Source organism: Muntiacus reevesi, chromosome 15 (genome assembly GCF_963930625.1).
Source record: "Muntiacus reevesi chromosome 15, mMunRee1.1, whole genome shotgun sequence".
Classification (NCBI taxonomy): domain Eukaryota; kingdom Metazoa; phylum Chordata; class Mammalia; order Artiodactyla; family Cervidae; genus Muntiacus; species Muntiacus reevesi.
Genome location: NC_089263.1, coordinates 6,606,296 through 6,631,651, shown reverse-complemented (window position 1 = coordinate 6,631,651; position 25,356 = coordinate 6,606,296). Strand labels below are relative to the sequence as shown.

Genomic DNA, 25,356 nt, shown 5'->3' with positions numbered 1-25,356 from the left:
ATGTGCCACATTAGTATCTCATTTATTCAGAACAATTCAGCCTAATTTAATTCAGTCATATTCAATTCAATTCATCTTAATTATAAAATGCTTTTTGCATGCCACATATTACTCAAACACTAGGAATTCACACAAAAATTAGGCAGAGCTTTTGGTTTTAAAGGCACTTACAGATGAACAACAAAAATGTGGGGCAGCTTGATTTTACCTAAACTCAGACACCGCCCCCACCAGGGTTCTGGCTCACTACCTTTCTCCCCACCCTTCCTCCCGTCATCATTTTCAGGGATCTCCATAAGACAGGCCTGCAGCTATTGGGCAAGAAAAGGATAGTTCAGTTTACAGACGAGTGAGAGAAAGAAGACAATAAAATGATGCTTTGCATGGAGGAAACCTAAGGAAGAGAGTAGAGGACCCTAAACAGGCTGTTTTACCATCAGAGGGAAGGCAAGGGAGGGAGCCTTTGCTGGAATTGGAGAGTTGAGTTATGGGGGAGGGAGCCATGGCCTTCGGTAGAGGGGTGAAGGCCACCTGCATGTGCTCTCTTCCTCCAAGGTCAAGGCTGCATGACTTCCAGGCAGAGGGCAAGCGGCCCACAGACACGGTGCTTGGTGGGCACAGAGAGGGGTGTAGGGTGGAGCTGACAGAGCAAACTAAAACACCCAGTGAATGACCCAGCTAACACCTCGGCCTCCGGGGCTTTGACGGGCTCATTTTCCTCCTCATCCTTGGCCACCCAGTCCCCCATGATCTGTGCTACCTCTGGATCCCACAGTTCACAGAACCTATTTGACTGTGGGGCATCCTGACTTTATCACATCTGTGTGGCTTCCCATCCTCTGTCCACTCTCCACATCTCACCATCCAACTACTGTCCCTTCCCTTCTGGTCTAGCTTAGAGGGCACCATCCATCAGTGTCTATACGGAAAACGCCCTCAACTCCACTAAAGAAATATTTTGAGATGGTGAAGAATGGGTAACCATCTAAATGCCCATCAGCAGGGGAATGAATATGATGTGGTTTATTCATACAATGATTAAACTCTATCTAAGTGTATTAACATGGTTATATTTCAAAAACACATCATTGAGTGGAAAAGCAACTTACAAAGGATTCAAACATCATGATGCCACTGCTTTTCAAGTTTCTGATTTTAAAGCAAAAGAATGCCTTTTAGTCCAAACAGAATCGTCCATGGTTTTGTAACATGCAAGGCAGGTAAGAGTAGAGCTGCTCTCGCTGAAGCAGGTGGAGAGGGTCTGCAAGCCCACCCAGTTGCTTCCATCCAGTCGCCCCCAAAAGCAAACTAAAACACCCAGTGAATGACCCTGCTTGGAGCATGAATGTTGGGGTGACACAGTTTGATAAGCACAGTACCACACGGGCAGGAAACCTCCTGAGGGAGGGGCACAGAGGACGTTGACAGAGCTCGTGATTAGATCACCCAATCTTTCCAAACTAAGCCACTGTTCACAATTCTGGAGCAACGCTTTGGTTGCTAAGATAATATAAATACCCCCGTTACATACATCTGGAGCACGTGAGGACAAATGTTAGAGTGAACCGGGTTACAGGAGTCCTGCTTGCGACTCTGGCTTTATACAGACGCCCAGGTACTGGCCCCGCTGGGGGTCTGCAGCTTGACTACGTTCTCTCTTCCTCATTTTTTTTTTTTTTTCTTCCTCGTTTTTTATTAAGCACCCCAGGGCTCGCACCTCTCCTATCCTTTGATGTTTTTGATATCTTATGGTTACTTGTTTATCAACTGTCATCTTGAGGCTGAGGAGGAATATTTAACATTCTTCAATCTTTCCAGCTTCTAGCATGTCGTCCTGGGTTAAAAACAGAAACATCTTTAATGTCCCATATGCAGCAAGGTCATTAATTGAAAAAACTCATTCACGAGGCCAACCGCCTGAAGCCCTGGCAAGATACAGAGCAGCTGTTGCACTGCGGTCCTCCTGTGTGTTTCTGGGGAAACCACCGGTTCCTGAGCGCCAATCGAGCTGTCAGTAGACACAGCCAGAGCCAGGGCTGGCAGACTCTTATCTAACTGGGCCTGTCCCCGCGGATTTGGAAAATGTGTGATAGTTTTTGAAGAGAAAACTTGATGACTAGTAAAAAGGATGTTTCTATTTATGCAGGCAGACACCATCATATGAATATTCAACTTAAAACACGGGGTTCATTCTGAGTGTGGAACTCCAATTCCTGGGGAGGAGGGAGAGAGATTTCTTTTTTTCTCCTTTTGATAATAATTAGGGGAATCCATGACTCAGAGGGAAATCTCTCCCACAGCAAAGTGAAGAGCACTCGAGTAGCAAAGTACGCTCGTGGGCTGAAACCGTACCTCTTTACACTGGAGATGAGCACTCTCACCGACAGGAAAACAGCAATTGCCAGGATCTCTCAGTACAGCCGAGGGCCGGGGAGGGGAGGGCCTGAGGCACACTGGCTCCACTTAGGCTCAAAATGACCAGTGAGAGTGATGCTAACTGCCTAATTTAAGGATGGGAAAATGAAGTTTCGAGGAGAATAAACGACTGTCTGAAGGTCACAGAGTTGGTTGATGACAGAACAGGGGTTCAGACTAAGGCCTGGGATTTCAAATTGCATGTTTTGCTCATCTAACACCTGGTCATCAAGAGGGCAGAAGTCACAGAAAGGTGATTTTCAAGTCAACATAATGGAGAACTATTAAGAGTCAGAGAACAGTTGCTAAATAGACTCAGCCCAGAACTGAATATGCTGACGGGTGGAAGAGTGAACTGCCAGCCTACGGCATTCTGAGCACTAATGGAAGAGGGACGCCTGGAGGGGTCAGGCAGTGGACACAGGGTGGAGCAGGCGTTACAGTGCCTGCTGTCAGGAGTCTCCACTCACGCTCTGATTCAGATTTGTGCCTTAATTCAAGAGAAGCTCAGTCCACTTGTCACCATGGAGTGCGAGCTTGCCACTGGTTTTATAGCTGACCAGCTGAGAAAGTGCATAGCTATCTCTCTCTGCTCTGCCAGAGCTGGCCATCCCCTGCTTCAGCTTTGAGCTGTCATCCTTGTGCAAGACAGGGTCATGTTGCCGTCCAAGGGTGCCACTTCCTTTCCTCTCCCGTCTCTGCCCAGTAGGGAGGTCTTCCACGGCCACACGCACCACAGGGTATGTGTGGAGGCCATTGGAGGGCTTTTGCTAAAAAAAGACATGGAGCTAGGGATCCCTGCAGGAAAGTAGATGCAAGGAGTGACTGGGTGCAGAGGGCGTTCAAAAACTGATTTCTGAGAGCCCCGGAGTGAGCCAGTTTCTTTTAATAGTCAGAGAAAGGCTCTGTGGCAGCTTTCCAGTTGTCAATTTTAGCTTCTCCAAAAGGCTGGGAAGAACAGGCCCTACTTGCTGTAAGAGTTAGCACCAAAATAGACATGTTGGGGCCTTAGTTTCTTTTTCTTTTGGTTGTGTGTGTCTTCTTAAAACTTAACTAGATTTTTAAATTATGAGTAGTACCTGCATATAATTTTTAAAAAATCCTAAGTGGTAGAAAAGAATAAACAATTACAAATTTAAATGTCCTGTCCTTCATTGTCTATAAGTCTCACCCTCTCTTCTCCCCATTTTCAGTCTGATTTTTAATAGTTTACTCACTACGAACAGTTTCCCAGGTATCTTTTCAGAAATTCTGATGTGCTTATACACACACACACACACACACACACACACACACACGATCAGAGCCTGGCCTCGCCCCCCTCTCACTCAGGGCTCTCACCACGGGGGCTCCTCTCCTCATCCTTTGGGGTGTCTCATTATCAGATCCCACGTCAGGTCAGGCTGCCCCCACGGAGTTCTCGCAGCATCTAGTACCTCTCCCTGTGGCACCTTCACGTTGGTACCTTTACATTCACCTTCACTAAGGTCTTTCTCACTCACTAGGCTGCTGCTTGAGAGCAAGACCTCTGACAACTGAACCTTCCATCACAGTCCCAGACCTAACACTGCGTCCAGCACATTGTACCACTTAGTTGACTGAAAGAACATTCTGGTTCACATCTGGACTTTTTAAATTAAGAATACACTTTGGACACCTTTCATGTCAGAACACGGACATCCATCTCATTCTCTTTAGTGGCTCTACAGTATCCCATCCCATGGACAGATCATAGCTTCATAATCAATTTCCTACTAATGGCTTTTAAGGGCATTTCTAATTTTTTACTCTTGTCCCTAACCCTGTTGCTTTGCAAACTTGTGTGTTAGGTAAGTTTACAGTAGGGAAATCATGGGTCAAAGGGTCAGGGTGCTGTAAAACTGGAGAGGGAATGTCAGTTGCTTTTCCCCCAAGTGGTGCTGATTCCCAGTCCTACCGGCAGGGCACACTGTGTCTGCTTCCCCACCCCTGCCACCATGGAGTGTCACCAGACTTCCGTGGCATCTCCTTGGTTAAGCTGCATTTCTTTAATAACAAGTGAGGCTGGGGATTATTTTTGGATGGTTATCAGCCATTTGTATTCCCTCTTCAGTAAAATGTCTCTTTCTGTCTTCTGCCCATATTTCTATTGAGTTGTCTTTTTCATCTATATTTTATAAGAACTCTTTCTATATTTTCCCCTCATTGACATTTATTTCTTAACTTTATGGTATGTTGTCATGGAGAAGTTTTTCTTTTTTATGCTGTCAAGTTTATCAATCTCTCTCTCTCCCTCTCTCTGTCTCTCAATCTATGCCCACCTGCACACATGCAGAGGAAAAATGCTCAACAAGTGTCACCACTGGCCACTTCTGGGATGGGGCAGGCTGAGATGGCTTGTAGCCCATTTCTCTGTATTTTTCTTTATGGCTTTTATTTTTTATAAAAAACATTATCATTTAATTAAAAATAGCTGTTTTTTTTCCCAAAAGCAGCAGTATGACACCTGGATTTACATCATTCTTAGAAAAGGTTTATAACATCTGAAACCATAATTGCATTCTGCCACTTTTCTAATTTTGTGGCTTCCCAGGTGGTGCAGTAGTAAAGAATCCGCTTGCCAATGCAGGAGACTCAAAAGACTGGGATTTGGTCACTGGATCAGGATGATCCCCTGGAGGAGGAAATGGCAGCCCACACCAGTATTCTTACCTGGAGAATCCCAAGGACAGAGAAGGCTGGAGGGCTATAGTCCATGGTGTCACAAAGAGTCAGACACAACTGAGCATGCATGACACTTCTTTTCTAATTTTTTAAAAAAATAGGCTAATGTTGTTAGAGATTTTGAACATTAAAAATAGCACTCTGATTATTTCTAATAAATTAATTTCACTTTATAGCAAATACAGCGCAATTACCAAGAGCCAGTAAGAAGTGCTGCCCTTTACTAAACAGTCTGCACCTGCCAGGGGCCACGAGTGAGCACCTATCAATCAGCAGCAAGGCCTGACCGAGGCCAGTGACTCACCCAGAGCAGGAACCTGAACCCAGATTTTCTGCCGTTGGTAGAGAAACTGATAAATTATTTCATCATACTTTGCAAATCAAAGTTCTCTAATTTGGGGATTACTGAATGTAATCTGAAAACTGAAAAGAGAGATATACGATTTTAGTATCAGAGATGCGAAAAAGCAGTCCAAGCTAGTGTGATGTTAATTTATACCCCTTGAAAGCACACACCCACAGTCATGTTCTTGCTCACATAAAAGAAATTCTGTAATTTTTCTCCTGGATAGGAAAACAAGGTTCTAGTGCCAAAATCTGCCTTGAAGAGCTTCAGAAGCAGTCACGTTTGCTTGGTTTCCTCACAGAACTCTGCTGCAGAGGACCTGCCGGCCGACGACAGCCCTTTCATCAGTCCCTCTGTGATGGCTCTGTGGAGCTGGCTTTATTCTTCTCCATTTTAATGGGCTAGGTTCTAAAATACTTTGGAACTTTTCTACATTCTACAGAAAATAAAAGGTCTTTTCTCCCTGGGTGTTTCTTTCATTCCAAAGGAATGAAGAGTGAAAAAATAAGAAGGGAAATAACAAAACCCCCTTTCTTTGTGTGTAATTAATAAATGGCTTTTAGGTACGGACTCCTTTAGAAAGCTGTGGCCACACTGTACCTTTCTGTATTTTAGGTAAAGTCAATAAAGGAAAGGGGAGTCTTGATAAATGTTTAACAACTACTATTAATAAATAAAAGGAGCTCATACTGGCAACATGCCAAATGGTTCACAAAGCACTTTCCACTGTGAATCTTTGAGCTCTTCTGTGAAGTGGATAGGGTCTTTCGTAGTTTTTTCTTTTTTTTAAAAAGACTAAATGACTTGTATTATCAAACAACTGGTAAACAGAAGTGTCAGACTCCAAACCAGAGGCTGGTATTCTGATTTCAAATTCAACGCCATCTTTTCATTATTGTTTTCAAGTGGAGGATAATTGCTTTACACTGTTGTGTTGGTTTCTGCCATATAATAGCACAAATCAGCCGTGTGTGTGTGTGTGTGTGTGTGTGTGTGTGTGTGTGTGTACATATATCACTTCCTTCTTGAGCCTCCCTCCCAACCCAACCACTGCCCCACCCCTCTAGGTCATCAGGAGCACCGGGCTCGCCTCCCTGTGTTATATAGCAACTTCCCACTGGGCTCTGCTTTACAGGTGGTAGGATAAACATGTCAGTGCTACTCTCTCAATTTGTCCCACCTTCTCCTTCCCCTGCTGTGTCCAAAGTCTGTTCTCCACATCTGCATCTCTATTCTTGTCCTGCAAATAGGTTCACCAGTACCTTTTTCTAGATTCCATTCAAGTACATTAATATATGACATTTGTTTTTCTTTCTGACTTAATTCACCCTGTATAACAGGCTCTAGGTTCATCCATCTCAGTTCAACTGACTCACGTTCATTCCTTTTTATGGACGAGTAATATATTTCATTGTATATATGTACCACAACTTCCTTATCTATTCATCTGTCAACTCAAATCCAAATGCTACCTTGACTTCATAAAGCTATCTTTTTAATGATCATAGGCAAGTATTTATTTCAACACTCACTAATCTTTATTAACCTCAAGAATAAACAACAATAAAAGCCACCTATCAAAATTTACAAGTATTATAAAAATAAGTGGGGAATACCCTGGTTGTCCAGTGGTTAAGAATCTGCCATTCAATGCAGGGGCTGTGGGTTAAATCCATGATTAGGGAATAAGGACCCACATTCTGCAGGACAACTAAGCTCGTGAACTGCAGCGACTGAGCCTGTGCAATCTAAGCCTGAGCTCCACAACTAGAGAAACCTGTGCTCCAACTAGAGAAACCTGAGCTCCACAACTAGAGAAACCTGTGCTCCACAACTAGAGAAACCTGTGCTCCAACTAGAGAAACCTGTGTGCCGCAACTAGACAAACCTGTGCTCCAACTAGAGAAACCTGTGCTCCAACTAGAGAAACCTGAGCTCCACAACTAGAGAAACCTGTGCTCCACAACTAGAGAAACCTGTGCTCTAACTAGAGAAACCTGAGCTCCACAACTAGAGAAACCTGTGCTCCAACTAGAGAAACCTGAGCTCCACAACTAGAGAAACCTGTGCTCCAACTAGAGAAACCTGTGCTCCAACTAGAGAAACCTGAGCTCCACAACTAGAGAAACCTGTGCTCCAACTAGAGAAACCTGTGTGCCGCAACTAGAGAAACCTGTGCTCCAACTAGAGAAACCTGTGTGCCGCAACTAGAGAAACCTGTGTGCTGCAACTAGAGAAACCTGTGCTCCACAACTAGAGAAACCTGTGCTCCAAGTAGAGAAACCTGTGCTCCAACTAGAGAAACCTGTGCTCCAACTAGAGAAACCTGAGCTCCACAACTAGAGAAACCTGTGCTCCAACTAGAGAAACCTGTGTGCCGCAACTAGAGAAACCTGTGCTCCAACTAGAGAAACCTGAGCTCCACAACTAGAGAAACCTGTGCGCCACAACTAGAGAAACCTGTGTGCTGCAACTAGAGAAACCTGTGCTCCAACTAGAGAAACCTGTGTGCCACAACTAGAGAAACCTGTGCTCCAACTAGAGAAACCTGTGCTCCAACTAGAGAAACCTGTGCTCCAACTAGAGAAACCTGTGTGCCGCAACTAGAGAAACCTGTGCTCCAACTAGAGAAACCTGAGCTCCACAACTAGAGAAACCTGTGCGCCACAACTAGAGAAACCTGTGTGCTGCAACTAGAGAAACCTGTGCTCCAACTAGAGAAACCTGTGTGCCGCAACTAGAGAAACCTGTGCTCCAACTAGAGAAACCTGTGCTCCAACTAGAGAAACCTGTGTGCCGCAACTAGAGAAACCTGTGCTCCAACTAGAGAAACCTGTGTGCCGCAACTAGAGAAACCTGTGCTCCAACTAGAGAAACCTGTGTGCCGCAACTAGAGAAACCTGTGCTCCAACTAGAGAAACCTGTGCTCCAACTAGAGAAACCTGTGTGCTGCAACTAGAGAAACCCACCCTGCAATGAGAAGCCCATGCACCACAGCTAGAAAAGCCCTCACAGTGCAATGAAGACCCAGCACAGCCAAAGAAGAAGTGAACTCTCCCATCTCCTAGATAAAGGGAGATTCTTTTCAGAGTCAATCTAAATGTATAAAGGGAAAGACTGAGAACTTGAAAGCGCTAAGAAAACTTCTGTACGGCAAAAAAACATAAACACACACACAAATTAGAGCTAATAAACAAGTTTAGAAAGGTTGCAGGATGCAAAGTGAACATACTCAAAAATCGTTTGCATTTCTATGCACAGGCAATGGACAATAAGAAAAGGAAATTAAGAAAATACTTCCATTTGTAAAAACATAAAAAACCGCAAAATACTTGAGAATAAATCTACCAAAAGAAGTACAAAACTGGTACTATAAAACATGGTTGAAAGAAATTAAGACATAAATAAATAAGAGATATTTATGAATTTTACGTATTGAAAGGCTTAATACTGTTAAGATGCCAATACCTCACAATTGCAATATAGATTCAATGCAATCCTTGTCAAAATCCCAGCTGTTTCCTTTAAGAAAAAGCTTATCTTAAAATTCATATGAAAATGTAAGGGACCCAGTATAGCCAAAGCAATCTTGAAAAAGAATAATAAAGTTGGAGATTTCACACTTAATGAATTTCAAAACTTACTAAAAAATTTGTACTTGAATCTTCATAGTAGTGTTATTCCTAATATCCATAAACTCACTACAAAACAACAACTGAGATTGTGATATAGGCATAAGAATAGACATACAGCTCAGTGGAATAGAATTGAAAGGCTAGAAATAAATCCTTATACTCTTGGTCAGTTGACATGGACATGGGTGTCAATGTAATTCAATGATGAAAGAATAGTCCTTTTAATAAATGGTGCTGGGACAACTGAGAATCCACATACAAAAGAAAGAAGTTAGACCCTTGCTTCATATCATATAAACACTTAATTAAAAATGAATCAAAGACTTCAATGTAAGAACTAAAATTACAGAATTATCAGAAGGAAACATAGACGTAAGCCTTCATGAACATGAATCAGGCAATGGCTTCTTAGATATGATGTCAAAAGCACAAACAACAATATCAAAAATAAATTGAATGTCATCAAAATTAAAACATTTTTGTGCTTCAAAGGATACTATCAGGACAGTGAGAAGACAACCCACATAACAGGAGAAAAGTTTCATAAATCATATATCATAAGGGTCTAGTATCTAGTATCAGAATATACAAAGAACCCTTAAAGTCAACAATAAAAAGACAAATAACTATATTAAAAATGGATAAAGGATTTGAATAGGCATACCTCCAAAGAAGATACACAAATGGTCAAGTAAACAGATAAAAAGATGCTGAACATCTTTAGTCATTAGAGAAATGCAAATCAAAACTATAAACAGACAATTACAATGGTTGGTAAGGATGTGGAGAAAGTGAAACTCATTCATTACTCATGGAGATGTAAAATGCTGAGGTCACTTTGGGAAATACTTTGGCAGTTCCTCAAAAAGCTAAATATTGAGTTACTACATGATCCAAAAATTCCACTCCTAGACTTAAACACAAGAGATCTGAAAATATACATCCTTGAAAACCTTATATATGAATGCTAATAGAACATTATTCATAGTAACCGTAAAGTGGAAACAACCCAAATGTCAGTCAACTGATGAATGTAAACAAAAGGAGTACTCTACAGTCATAAATAGGAAATGAAGTACTGATACATGTGAAACACAAATGAACCTTGTAAAAATTATGCTAAATAACAGAAGTCAAAGACAAAAGGTCACATATTATATGAACTGTCCATAATAGGCAAATCCACAGAGACAGAGATTAGATGGTGGTTGCCAGAGGGTGGGAAGAGCAGGGAATAGGAATGATTCCTAATGGGCACAAGGTTTCTTTTACGGTGGTGAAAAATTCCTGGAATTAGATAGTAGTAACTGTGGTGCTGGAGAAGACCCTTGAGAGTCCCTTGGACTGCAAGGAGATCCAACCAGTCCATCCTAAAGGAGATCAGTCCTGGGTGTTCATTGGAAGGACTGATGCTGAAGCTGAAACTCCAGTACTTTCGCCACCTCATGTGAAGAGTTGACTCATTGGTAAAGACCCTGATGCTGGGAAGGATTGGGGGCAGGAGGAGAAGGGGACAACAGAAGATGAGATGGCTGGATGGCATCACCGACTCGATGGGCATGAGTTGGAGTAAACTCTGGGAGTTGGTGATGAACAGGGAGGCCTGGCGTGCTGTGATTCACGGGGTTGCAAAGAGTCAGACACGACTGAGTGACTGAATTGAACTGAATGGTTGTACCACTTTGTGAGTACAATTAAACCACTAAATTGTACACTTTAAAAGGGTAAGTTTTATGATATGTAAATTATCTCAATGAAATGCACAAAAATTAAAAAACACAAATGATAAATTGGGTGAAAAAATTTATGACACATAGTGTAATTTATAAAGAAATTTTAACTGTTAAGGCAAACTAGATAAAAATTCTGTTAAATAGTGGATGAATAATATGAATAATTCACAAAAAAGGAAGTGCACAAAAATATACTGAAGTCCCTTATATATATGAAAAGATACTCAATTCCATTTTAAATAAGAGAAGTGTAAATTAAAACTATACTGAGATATCACTTCTCAACTATCAGATGGGAACTAATTCAAAAGCATTCAACTAATTCAAAAACATCTCAACTATCAGATGGGAACTAATTCAAAAACATTCTTCTGAAAGGGGCTGTGGGGAAACAGGCACCCCTACACACCGCTGATGGCAATACAAATGGTAGAAGCCCAATGAAAGGCAACTGGCAACATCCTACAAAACTACCAACGTATGCTCCCTTTGACCTAGCTGTCCCATTTCTAGGAATTTACTCTGAAGATACAACTCCAGCAATACAAAAATACATATGGGTAAGGTTGTTCATTACAACATTATTCTTATTTACGAAATATTGGAACCTAACCTAATGCTAGTAGTCAAGTATGGATATGAGAGTTGGACCATAAAAAAGACTCAGTACTGAAGAATTGATGCTTTCAAATTGTCGTGCTGGAGAAGGCTGTTGAGAGTCCCTTGGACAGCAGGGAGATCAAACCAGTCAATCCTAAAGGAAATCAGTCCTGGATATTCACTGGAAGGACTGATGCTGAAGCTGAAGCTCCAATACTTTGGCCACCTGATGCAAAGAGCTGACTCATTAGAAAAGGCCCTGATGCTGGGAAAGACTGAGGGCAGAAGGAGAAGGGGTCAGCAGAGAATGAAATGGTTGGATGGCGTCATGACTCAGTAAATATGAGTTTAAGCAAAAGTGAAGGACAGGGAAGTCTGGTGTGCTGCAGTCCATGGGGTCGCAAAGAGTCAGACACGACTTAGCGACTGAACAACAACTTAAATGCCAAAACATAAACTATTTGAAAAAACTATAGTATGTACATAAAATAGAGTATCACCCATCTGTATAATAAATAAAGAAGATTTAAATGAATTGTATAAGGTGATTTTTAGGATGCATTGTTAGGTGAAAAAAGCAAATATACACACAACAAATAGATAACCTGGTGAGAAGAGGGAGAGACATTTCAACAGATAAATGTACATAGAATGACAGACAGAAAATCATTGATTTGCAACCATCATGGTAAAGATTGGCTTGTGAAAAACTCATCAATGGATGCTTAACCTAGAGGGACATTTCAAAGAGGAGTAAGATATTTGCATAGTTTTAAAAATGTCTCTTTACAGAATGGTTATTGGCTGCAAACAGAAAAATTGTTATTATACAATGAAGTAGCACACACATCACTGGGAGATAAATTAGTGTCACCAATGAAGGACAAATGGATTTCATGTGCCTCCAGATACAATACCCCAAGAACATATAATGTCCTTTTGTAGCATTCTAGCTGGGCTTGCACTGTCAGAACTAGCCAGGAGGAAGCATCAGATACACCCAAACTAAGGCACAGTCTATGAAATAACTGGCCTGTATTCTTCAAAAATTTCATTGTCATAAGAGACAAAGACAAGCTGAGAAACTGTTTAGATTACAGGAGATCAGAGTCCTTGACAACTAAGTGCAGTACATGATGTATTTTTATTGGAGCAGGAAAAATTGCCAAGAAGGACAGTATTGGGCTAACTGACCAAACAGAATGTGGCCATATCAATCTTAATATTCCTGAATTCACTTTTTCTGGATAGACCTGTGAACTCTCATGAGATTCTAGTGTCCTATGAAACACAGTTTGGGGAATGTGTAAAGCAAGCTCAAATCTTTGCAATGCATACTATTGGGTCTTAGAAGCCATTTTTTAGTCTAGTGAATTTTGTAAGGGGTGATGGCCCTTGCAGGAATACTCTGAGTACATCTTGATTTCTTTTTTTGAACTTTAGGAACTGGTGTAGCAAAGACAGTGCTGAGACTTTGAGGGAAGGTTTGTCCTCAGCAGATCTTTGAGGAAAGGTCTGATAGCAAACATTGAGGGTATATGAACTTGGAAAAAATTTAAATTAATAAAATTTGTTCAGTTCAGTTCAGTCGCTCAGACAGGTCCGACTCTTTGCGACCCCATGGACTGCAGCATGCCAGGCTCCCCTGTCGATCACCAACTCTCAAAACTTGCTCAAACTCCTGTCCATCAAGTCAGTGATACCATCCAACCATCTCATCCTTGGTCATCCCCTTCTCCCACCTTCAATCTTTCCCAGCATCTGGGTCTTTTAAAATGAGTCAGTTCTATGCCAAAGTATTGGAGTTTCAGCTTCAGCATCAGTCCTTCCAATGAACACCCAGGACTGATCTCCTTTAGGATGGACTGGTTGGATCTCCTTGCAGTCCAAGGGACTCTCAAGGGTTTTCTCTAACACCAAAGTTCAAAAGCATCAATTGTTCGGTCCTCTGCCTTCTTTATAGTCCAACTCTCACATCCATACATGACTACTGGAAAAACCATAGCTTTGAATAGATGGACCTTTGTTGGCAAAGTAATGTCTCTGCTTTATAATATGCTGTCTAGGTTGGTCACAGCTTTTCTTCCTAGGAGCAAGCATCTTTCAATTTCATGGCTGCAGTCACCATCTGCAGTGATTTTGGAGCCCCCAAAAGAAAGTCTCTTACTGTTTCCATTGTTTCCCCATCTATTTGCCAAGAAGACCAGATGCCATGACTTTAGGTTTCTGAATGTTAAGTAAAATAATATAAAAAAAGTTGACAAAGTTGGTGTAAAAGTAGCTCAATTAAGAGCAAAGAAAAGCAAATTTCTGGTAGCCAGGTAAATCAAAACCCTTTCGTAGAATGTCAATAAAAATCAAGAAGTATAAAATATTTATGCTTTACCTACCAGTAGTTTAACTTTTAGAAATTTGTATCAGCAAATAACTTAAGGAAAGAAAAAAGTTTTTTATAAGAATATTCAGAATTATTGATACAAACAAAAAATTGCAAATCTACCAGTGTTCTTTTGTGTAGTAAATGTCCCGACCAGCCACAGATAGAACGTTGGTCTAAAGCTGGACCCCTCCATCTCCTTCACCCCCCACATCTGTGCACCCCCCAGGCCTGTCATTTCTACTCTCCATAAATCTGTATCAGATCCGTCCATGTCGTTCCATTCTCATGACACCCCCCGAGTCTGGGCTGCTACCGTCCCTACCTGGTCTGCTGCAGCCATCTCCTGAGCCACCTCCCTGCTTATCTCTCTGCCATCCGGTCCATTCTCCGTGCTGCGGAGCAGCCCTCCTAGACTGACAGTCTGATGATCTCTGCCGTCCAGTCCATTCTCTGTGCTGCGGAGCAGCCCTCCTAGACTGACAGTCTGATGATCTCTGCCGTCCAGTCCATTCTCCATGCTGCGGAGCAGCCCTCCTAGACTGACAGTCTGATGATGTCCTTCTCCCTGCTTGAAAACCCTTAACTGCCCTCAGGATGCAGCTCAAATTCTTTACCATGACTTTCCACACCCATTGCCCAGGGATCAGGAACTCCTCGCAGTTCCCCAAAATGTGTCATATTTTGTCCTACCTTCAGAACTTTCCATGTACTCTGCCCCCTGCCTGGGTCAGTCTTCCCTGCCTCTTGGTACTTTTTGAGGCAGGCATCTGCATATATTACCTTTGCTTCCTCACACCTCACTCACAGTACAATCTGGATTCTGTCCTCATTAGTGCCCCAGTGCTTCCCTCAACTAGGTCCTCAATAAAAGAAAAAGAAAAACAAGAAAAGGAAAGGGAGAACTTTCCAAAAATTCATATATTGCACTAGCAGGCACTGTGCTCAACAGTTCACAAATATTAACTCATTTTTCCTTCCAACAGCTCCGTGTCCTCCATAACAGCAAAAGGTATCAAAAGGAACAGGATATCTCTTTCTTCTTTACTTTTCTTCCTGTTTTTCTGGCAAATTCTTCTTTTTTCCTTTACTGATTTATCCTTCTTTACACAACCAAAGTTCCTCAGGACTGTCATCAGTCCTTTTCCCTTCTCACTCCATAAAGCCTCCCTGGGTGATCTCACTCTCTCCCAAGGCAATTACTGTGTACAAGGGGAGGATTTTTAACCTATTTTCTCAACTCTAGTCCTGATTATATAACTGTCTAGCTGTCACTGCTGCTTGGATGCCTTAGGGCATCTCAGACTCACCATCAAAACCTGAGCTCACCGTCTCATCACCCCTCAGTCACCCCTGCTCCCCCACTGTAAATGGCACACACATCTACTCAGGTGTCCAGACTAGAAACTCAGGAGTCATCTTCGACACTTCCCCTTCCCTCTTTGTCCTGTATCCTTATTTCTATATCTCACAAATTCTGCCTCCTAAATCTCTGTCATAGCCAACTTCTTCATCCTTACTAACGTCATCCTGGTTTAAGCCGGCTCCATCTTCAGCCTTCAGTACTTCAGTCTTCCTCCACCCCGGGCACATGCTCCCCAATCTACTCTCTACATATCAGCCTCAATTACCTTTCAATTTTAACTGTGCATTTAAAAGTGCATTTAAATCCGGGCTATGCCATTTATTGACTGTGTACTCCTGGGCATATCACTCAACCGTCCTAATTCTTGACTGACTTATCTATAAAATGATAATAATAATAAATCATAGGATAGGTATTAGTATTTAAGGGAGATGATCCAGAGAAAGTGAGAGAATGGCAAACTCTAATAAACTGTGCATGGGAGTCTAAATAGTCATACAAATTTTAAAATAAATATCAATAAAGAACTCTCAGTACTACATCATCATATCTCATTTGAAATAAAAAATGAGTTAGTCTATACTTTACAACTTTAATAGGGAAAAGTTCTCAGAAAACAATTTAAAAGGTGCTTTTAGCAGATGAGACCATATAAAAACATCAAACTGACGTGATGGTTAGTTTTATGCGTCAGCTCAGCTAGGCTGTGGTGGCCAGTTGTTAGGTCAAATACTAGAGCCTAGTTGTTAGGTCAAATACTAGTCTAAAAGTTGCTTTGAATGTACTTTGTAGTTGTGATTAACATTTATGATCAGTAGACTTTGAATACAGGAGATTACCTTCCACAATATGAGTAGGCCTCATATAGAACAAAAGGCTGAGGTTCCAGTAAAGAAGGGGGACTGTGACATAGAGACTGCTCGCGTTTTCAGCTGGCCCACCCATCCTATGGACTTCAGACTTGTCAGCCCCCACAACTGTGTGACCCAATTCCTTAAATAAATCCTTCTCTTTCTCTGTGTATAGATCCAACTGGTTCTGTTCTGGAGAACCCTAACTGACACACTCACAGAGGAATCTTTTAGTGATAAAGTGGAACAGCAGCTACCAGATGACAAGTCTAAGTAACTTCAGGTAAAGATTGCAGAATGTGGTAGAAAATAACCCTCATAAATTTGGTCACATAATCTGTACATAGATAAACTTTAAAGAATAAAGAAACTGTCTATGAAACAAGACTTAAATTACGCATCTGCTGTGGGAAAGCCACCTTCAGGGAGTCTCGGGTTGTTTGTGGAGCAGGCACGGGTAACAGAGGACCGGTAATCCCATGCTCGCCCACGTGGGCACCTATGTGAAGATGTTTGTTGAACTTTTACTCCAGGCGGTGTTGAATGTATCTAGAGCACATAACTAAGCCAGACATTCTCAGAGCTGCTATTCCACTTTTATCTGGGAGAAGCAGTGGGTCAGAACAGCTTTGGCGGCCAGTACACTGCAGCTTACCTGTAAAAGGTTGTTGATGGATGCATCGTGAAATCCCAGGGCCTGCTCTGCAGCTGCCAGTTCCCTCAGTATTGGTACACACTCAGGACTTTTTTCACCTCTACTGATCTCAGTATATTCTAAAGCCTCTTGGTAGTGTGGCAGAGCTTCTTTTGATTTCTTCTGACCTTGATAAACCCTAAAAAACAATGGGATTATTTTTTAAATAATTAAAATGGAAGATACTGAAAATAAAAGATGGATTTGACTTTCTGACTCCTGTTCCCCAGGTTCATTTCCTAGGCAGCTAAGCCTTTCTTTCCTCCAAGGAGCAGCAGGGTATAGTGGTTAAGAGGAGAGACATTGGGATAATCAGGAAGATTGAAATCCTGGCTCTATCACTTACTAGGTGTAGGACCTTCAAGTTACTCGACAGTTTTCTCACCTGTAAGTTAACAAAAGGTATCTTAAAAAGAAAAGAAAAAGCGATGCTAAAAGAAAAGCTATGACAAAGCTAGACAGTGTATTCAAAAGCAGAGACATCACATTGCCAACAAAGGTCCATATAGTCAAAGCTATGGTTTTTCCAGTAGTCATGTACGGATGTGAGAGTTGAACCATAAAGAAGGCTCAGAGCTAGAAAAAACTGATACTTTTGAACTGTGGTGTTGGAGAAGACTCTTGAGAGTTCCTTGGACAGCAAGGAGATCAAACCAGTCAATCCTAAAGGAAATCAACCCCAAATATACACTGAAAGGACTGCTGCTGAAGCTGAAGCTCCAATACTTTGGCTATCTGATGCGAACAGCCAACTCACTGGAAAAGCCCCTCACTGGGAAAGATTGAGGGCAGGAGGAGAAGGGGGTGACAGAGGATGAGATGGTTGGATGGCATCACCGACTCAATGGACACGAGTATGAGCAAACTCCAAAAAACAGTGAGGGACAGAGAAGGCTGGCATGCTGCAGTCCATGGAGTTGCAAAGAACTGGACATGACTTATCAACTAAACAACAACACATTAATGATAATAACAGTGCCCGCTTCACTGCATTGCTATGAAGATTAAATTAAAGTGGTTAATATTAATAAAAAGAACATCTAGAATAGTCTCTGACACACAGTAAGTGCTGTGTAGGTGTTGTTTTAAAAAACAAAATATTAAAACAGCAGTAATCAGAAAGCACGCTAAGATGCTGATAAATGCTCCACTGAGAAATTATAGAAATTTCCCAGTTTGATGAGGGTGTAAAGCACTCTCATTAAGTGTTGGGAAGAATGTAATTTGTAAAAGTTTTTCTATATCAGAATTATACATATATATGTACACACATTTCTAACTGCACTTTTAATAGTTTATCTTGAGAAATACTCTGGCACAAGAACTATATATAAGAATGTTTACTGAAGCATTCATTGTAATAGTGGAAGAGTATAAAGCACTTAAAATACCTCAGTAGATGATTATTAAGTGGGTTATAGCAAGTACATCTACATTGTGGAATGCCACATAGCCATTAAAGTTAATTTTGATCTTTATTTATCATCACAGAAGTATATCCACTATATATTATTCAACAAAATGGCAGATTACAAAAACAGTTTATATAATCTTAAAGAAAGTAAAAGTCATGTCTGACTCTTTTTGACTCCATAGTCTATACAGTCCTTGGAATTCTCCAGGTCAGAACACTGGAGTGGGTAGCCTTCCCCTTCTTCAGGAGATCTTCCCATCCCAGGATTGAAACAAGGTCTCCCGAATTGCAGGTGGATTCTTTACCAGCTAAGCCATAATCTTATGTGTGTGAAAATTTTGCATCTAATCTACATGTAAACATATGCATAAAGAGCTATCTAAATGTCACTAAAATGTTAGCAATAGTTATTTCTAAGGAGTTGTGAATGATTTTACTCTTCTTATTTATACTTCATAAATTTCCCAAATTTTCTTCTATAAAAATAATTACTTTTACATGAGAAAAATGTTAATTTAAAGGTGGTAGTGGAAAATAATCTTGTAGCTTCTTAGGGTAAGGGTCTCTCATATAAAAAATATATATATCTCTATATAGTGTTTACCAAACAATTAAAATACAATCTTTTCTGAAACACTTGTGAAAATTATTAGAAACTTTTTTTCATGGAAAATTTTTAGTTACAAAACTCATAATAAAAGAAATCAATCCTTCCTATGTTGCCTCCACCCCAGAATCTTTACTACTAAAAGGCCTTACAATTTCTAATTACCTAAAAACTGAGGTGAAATGTGAGAAAGTGACTAAGAGACCATAAAAATGGGTTTTGTTCTTGACTCAGTTGTAAAAAAAAAAAAGACATTAATAAACAGAAACCTCAATTAAATAGAGTCAGGAGCCCAGAATTGTGAATTTTCCTGCTCTGGGGAGGACAGCAGAGCCCAACAGGAAGAAGAAAGGCTCCTCTTCATTCCTGGTAAGAATTTAGCCAGTGAAAAGTCATGGACTTTTTGTGTACTCTGGCTCTCTCAAATTCTTTCCTCTTCTATAAAAGCATTTTCCTTCCCTTGCCAGGTGGAGTCTTGCATATCGTTCACCATGGTTTCAGACCACCAGACTGAAATTTTCTGCCAATCCTTTATGAACCAAATTTTTTATTTCTGGAGAAATAACTGGCAGCCTCGTTTTTTTGTTTTTGTTTTTTGGTTTTTTTTAGGTCAACATAGTCATTGAATACTTTTCACAACTATTTTGCCCTTCAGTAAATTTCAAAGGAAATGACTAATAGAGTTACTTTTTAGATCTGTGGTTCAGATGATCATAGTGAAATAAAATGTTCATTGAATAGCTTATGAACTGGGATACCTTCTACAATTATAAAGAGGTTGACAACACAAGAGGAGGTCAGGGATATGTTCCTGAACCAAGAAGCATCTAGATTGTAACTTGCAGGGACTCTAACCTTGGAAAGGAAGAGATTAATAGATGATCTAGCAATGCTGGACTCATCTTCTAACTCTCTTAATGAGCTTAGAATGTAGTGGATACTAAGTAGCTTTGCTGTTGTCATTGTTAAGTGGTTCAGTCCTGTCCGACTCTTTGTGACCCCATGGACTCCAGGCTTCCCTGCCCTCCACCATCTCCCAGAATTTGCTCAAACTCACATCCATTGAGTTGGTGGTGCCACTTTGTACATATCATATTTTATATTTTGAGAGAAAATCCACTGGCATCTGTGGTGATAGAAAGAGGCTTCGAAACATATGGCTGGTAACAAATCACTTAGCCAAACAAATTAAGATTCCTGGTAGACAAAGATTAAGTAACTGAAAACAGGAGTCAGCAAACCGTGGTCTATAGACCAAATCTACTCACTGACTACTTTTGTAAATAAAGTTTTATTGACATAGCCAGGCCCACTTGTTTACTTATTATCTACAGCTGCTTTTGCACTACAGTGGCAGAGTTGAATAGTTGCAACAGACACTATAAGGCCTACAAAGGCAAAAACATTTACTGTCTGGGTCTTTACAGAAAAAGTTTGTACACCAACTTTTTGTCTAGAATTTAGAAAAAGTCACAAACTTTTAAAATGATTTCTGATTTTCTTGGACCTAATTTAGCCTAGAGAACTCAGACAATGCCATAGATATTTCATCAAAGGAAAAAAAATTCAACTTCCTTTCTTATCTTCATAAATGATGAAGAGTGTGCCAAGGAAGTAAATAAGAGCTCCTTTGTTTCCAAAGTTGCCTGTAAAAGTCATAGAAGAGTAATAAAGTCAACACAAATACCAAGATGATTTCATCCAGGCAACAACTTGAAAAGAAAGCAATATTCACAGCTTAGCAATTAAGACTATAAATGAGGAAAAAATAGAAAAGTACATGAAACGAGGCATATGTTAACTCATATATCAAAATTCTTCCTTTCCTGAGTTAGAACACTAAAGAGAAGAATTTGGGGGTTTGTGAAGCCATCTAGCAACCATCTTAGCTGAAGCATGCACAGCACTCCAAGTTAACACAGAGGTGTCTTTTCAGGTATCAAAATGTCATCCTTCAGACACACCTGACTCTCAGAGAGAATTTTCTAGAAGAGAATACTGTGTGAGAGGCAGGGCCATCAATTACAAATACTGCAAAAGGAGTAGAAAACCCAAACAGTAGTTTTAGCATCCTTACTAACTGGGACACACAATCCTGACTTGGTTTCATTGTCTGAACACTGGAGTCCAATAGGGTTGCTGTGAGAAGTAAAGAAGACGTCTGAAAGTGCTTAAAACTGAAGCCAGCCATACAGGTTGATATGAAATGCCTACACACAATCACACTTTTACTCCTTCCCTCCCAGGCTGTGGTTTCTTTGGAACTGAGAGGCACAGTTTCAGGTTGTTCTCATGTTGAAACGGGCTCATATGTGGGCTCAGCTTGTTCCCACCTACATAAAATTCTACCCAAATAACAGGTAGAATCAGTCCAACTCATGCCTGCAAGTGAGGCAGGCATTTTCTTATACAACTGGGCTTGTTAAAAAGTTGAGAATAATTTACTATAAGAACTATATATATATTCATCATTAAAAGTAAGAAGAGATATTAAAAATTAAAATATATCAATGTAATCACAACATCTAAAGATGACTGCTATACACTTTGATATATATACTTCCAGTTGATTTTCTATGCATTTTTAAAAAAAAGATCATAATGTTTTAGAACATGTGGCAATGAATGGTATAATATCACTTTTAGTGGCTGAATGGTGCTATATAAAGTTTGATCATACATGTTCAAAATTATTTGAAAGTGAAAGTGTTAGTCACTCAGTCATGTCCAACTCTTTGCAACCCATGACTGTAGCCTGCCAGGCTCCTCTGTCCATGGAATTCTTCAGGCAAGAACACTGGAGTGGGTTGCCATTCCTTTCTCCAGAGCATCTTCCTGATTCAGGGACTGAATCCCGGTCTCCTACATTGCCAGTGGATTCTTTACTGTCTGAGCTACCAGGAAAGTTCCCATCTTCAAAAATATTATTTAGGACATATGAAATAATGGATGGTGAAAAATATAGTTTGTGGAAAAGTTTTACAAATCATATTTCTGATGAGGGACTTGAATCCAGAATATATAAAGAACTCTTACAATAGTAATAAAAGATAAATAACCCAATTTAAAAATGAGCAAAATATCTGAATAGTCATTTCTCTGAAGAAGATGCACACATAAAGAGATGTTCATCATTAGTCATCAAGACAATGCAAATCAAAATTACAACGAGATACCACTTTATATCCATTAGGATCGTGGCTATAATAACAATGATTTTTTAAAAGACAGTAACAGTGTTGACAAGGATGTGGGGAAATTGGATACTCACACACTGCTGGTGGGTATGTAAAATGGTCCAGTGGAAAACAGTGTCATTTTCTCAAAAGTTTAAACATAGAATTACTAGATGACCTCGCAATCCACTACCAGGTATATACCCAAAAGAAATGAAAACATACATTAACATAAAGACTTATACACGAATGTTCATAACTGCACAGTTCATAAGAGCCAAAAAGTAGAAACAACCCAAATGTCCACCAACTAACCACAGAACGAATGAACAAAATGTGGTATGTTCATGCAATAAAATGATATTTGGCCATAAAAGGGAAGTTTTGATATATGTTACAAGACAGATGAACCTTTAAAAAATTACACAAAGTGAAAGGGGCCAGTCACAGAAGACCACATACTCTAAGGTTCCATTCATATGAAATGTCCTTAACAGGCAAATCCATACAGACTGAAAGTAGATTAGTAGTTGCCAGGGGTTGGGGAACTTGAGAATGGGGAGAGACTGGTAATGGAATGAAAATGTAAAATTGCTTGTGGTGATGGTTGCATACTAAAACCCATCAAACCGTATACTTTAATTGGATGGACTGTATGGTATGTGAATTATATCTAAATAAATCTGTTATTTTTGAAAAGTTTGTGAACATTTGGAAGCAAAATGAATTACAGATGAGACTCAGTAATAACCATTAACAGTCATTTTTGTTTAAAGAAATAACTGTACTAAAATTATTAAACAAAAATGAAAATATTTTAAGCTTAACATCATCTGCAAGCTAGACATTACTCCTAACTTACTCATTTAAAGCAGGTCAGAAAGATACATGGGTTTTGGCTCTAAATTGGTCCTGATTCACTGGATGATCCTACCCATCTCTTTTGGGGGGCAGGTTAGGAGAACCGGTCCGGCTGCACCTGACACTCAGCACAGTGGGCATTTCCACAAGAATGCCATAAATCAGGCTTGAACACTGAGCTACTGGTCTCTCTTTAGCCTCCCAGAGCTGTTGGCATGTCTCCTGAGGAGCTCTATGTTCTGGAGATCTCCAGGGGAAAGCCTTGGTCTGTGGAAAGCAGTAAATTCATAGAAAGAAAAGATAATAAAAATATTTTTAATGGCATGCTTTAGTAAATCAATTACACAATAAGTTCAAATATGTTAATATATTTCATATCATGACCTCAGATGCAGAAGAATCTAGTAATAGGTGATAAACCTGGAGTCTTTTCCCGTCAGATGATTGATTCAAGCCAATAAGCTGTGGTTAAGGAAATTAGCCAAGTACTTGTAGGTCAGAGAGGAAAAATAAATTCAGTGTGGCTCCCAACTCCCAGATTAGCAGAATTCACAATAGGACAACATGGGGCTGGAACAGAAACACCAGTCCTGCAGCCCAAAGCTGAGTGAGCACACCTGGCCGTCTGGGGGATAATGAATGGATTTGACGTACCAGTGGCTCTGCTGGGACCCTCGTTTCCCCGAACTTGATGAGTTCACATGACTCATGAGGGTCGTCTGAACATTCCCACTTGGCTTCCATGATGCCGGTTCTCTTTCAGCCCCTAGTTCTCTACGGATCTTTGCTGGTCCTTCTATCTGGAGTGTTCTTCCTTCCATTTCTACCTGGCTAACTGCCATTCATCTTTCTATCATCTCTCTTCCAGTTTCAGTTTGGCTGTCTCCTCCTTAAGTAGCCTTCCCTGCAAGAGCCAGAACTAGTGTGAGACCAGGGAGACATCTAGGACACATCATTTAAGGAGGTGCTCATGCTCAGGGTGGGAAAAGAACAGGGATGGCATCCAAGTGTGAGTGCCTCCTTAAATGGTGTGGTCTGGGCACCTGGCTCCCTCATCCTAGTGCTGGCTCAGTCCGCTGACATCCCAGGCTGGGCTGGGTGCCTCTGTGAACACCCGACTGTGCTCCCACAGAACCGTGAACCTCCCTGCTCTGGATACATCTCTCACATTGAGTTATAAGTGCCTGGAGACTCAGCACTAATCCCTTTAGGGCAGGATTCTGAAAAAACAGAGGCCAAGTCTGCCACATTCATCCTGACATCCCCAGCACCTTGCAGTGTCTAACACACAGTGGGTGCTTGTTGTCTGTGGAAGGAGAAAGGGGGGAAGACAGGGGTAAACCTGCAGATTCACTGACTTTGAGGCTATAGTTCTTACCTTAATTTTCACAGATGTTTGGAATAAATTTTAGGGAAAATATGCAAGAAAGGAACATATTTTCACACTGATTTAGTAGCAAAAATATCAGACTGTTGCTCTAATGAAAGGCTGGAGAAAGTATTGAAACTTTATGAAGGGTTAGGGTAGAAATCTTGTGAGAACCTATTAGGCGTTGAGCTGTATACCCCAACCCAAATTCACCCTAAGTACACCTCAGTCCTCATCCTCAGCACCTCAGAATGGGACTTTACTTGGAGACAGCATCACTGCAGACATAACTAACTACATTAAGAACATGTCACACTGGATAATATTTGCAGCCCCATGGACTATAGCCTGCCAGGCTTCTCTGTCCATGGAATTCTCCAGGCAAGAATACTAGAGTGGGTAGCTGTTCCCTTCTCCAGGGGATCTTCCTGACCCAGGGATTGAATCCAGGTCTCCTGCATAGCAGGAGGCTTCTTTACCATCTGATCCACCAGGGAAGTCCCACTGTAACTGGCATCCTTATAAAAAGGAGAAATTTGGATACACATGAACACAAAGGCAGAGACTGGTGTGATGTATCTGTCAGACAAGGAACGCCAAAGCTGCCAGTTAGGAGAGAGTCGTGGAACACCTTATAGTCCCCAGAAAGAACCAACATCGCCCAGGTGTTCATCTCAGACATCCAGCCTTCAGAACTGAGACAGAATGACTTTCTGTTAAGTCACCTCACGGGTAGTACTTCGTTATGGCAGCCCTAACAAACGAGGGCAGAACTCCTGCTGGCTGACTCCAGGCTCAGAGATTTTCCTTTCATCAGCACCCTACCAGATGAATACTGGGTGTGCTCACCCAGGGCAGCTAGTTAGACAGGGAAGCACCAATTTTTCTTTTTTAAGTCACATTGTGGTCAAGTCCAAGTGGTAACTTTCCATTACTTCACTGCCTGGAAATTTAATTTGAGTATCTGCTGAGAAGGAGAACTGGAAGGAGGCAATTTCAGCAGGAATCAACACATGGCTTTCATTGACAATAGTTTTGCCCTTGTTACAAGAACATCTGCATGAAGGCACAGACCTCATGAATCCAATGACATCCAACAAGCTGTTAGCAGGAAGCCCAGCCCTGAAGGGATATAGTCACACATGAAGGTGACCTGTTACCATTTCTGAACTCTCTAAGTTTAAAAGATTTTTGTCAAACTTTCCTTGG

The 25,356-nt window shown here is 40.9% G+C and overlaps 1 protein-coding gene across 1 annotated transcript in view; it reads right to left on the bottom strand.

Moving 5' to 3' along the window:
* The window catches only part of TTC23 (tetratricopeptide repeat domain 23), a 140,911-nt gene that overhangs the window by 37,647 nt on the left and 77,908 nt on the right, over positions 1 to 25,356 (bottom strand). The window contains exon 7 of the mRNA XM_065906944.1: positions 16,682 to 16,859. Within this exon, the coding sequence (XP_065763016.1) occupies positions 16,682 to 16,859 (178 nt within the window). The remainder of the gene's footprint in view (positions 1 to 16,681; positions 16,860 to 25,356) is intronic.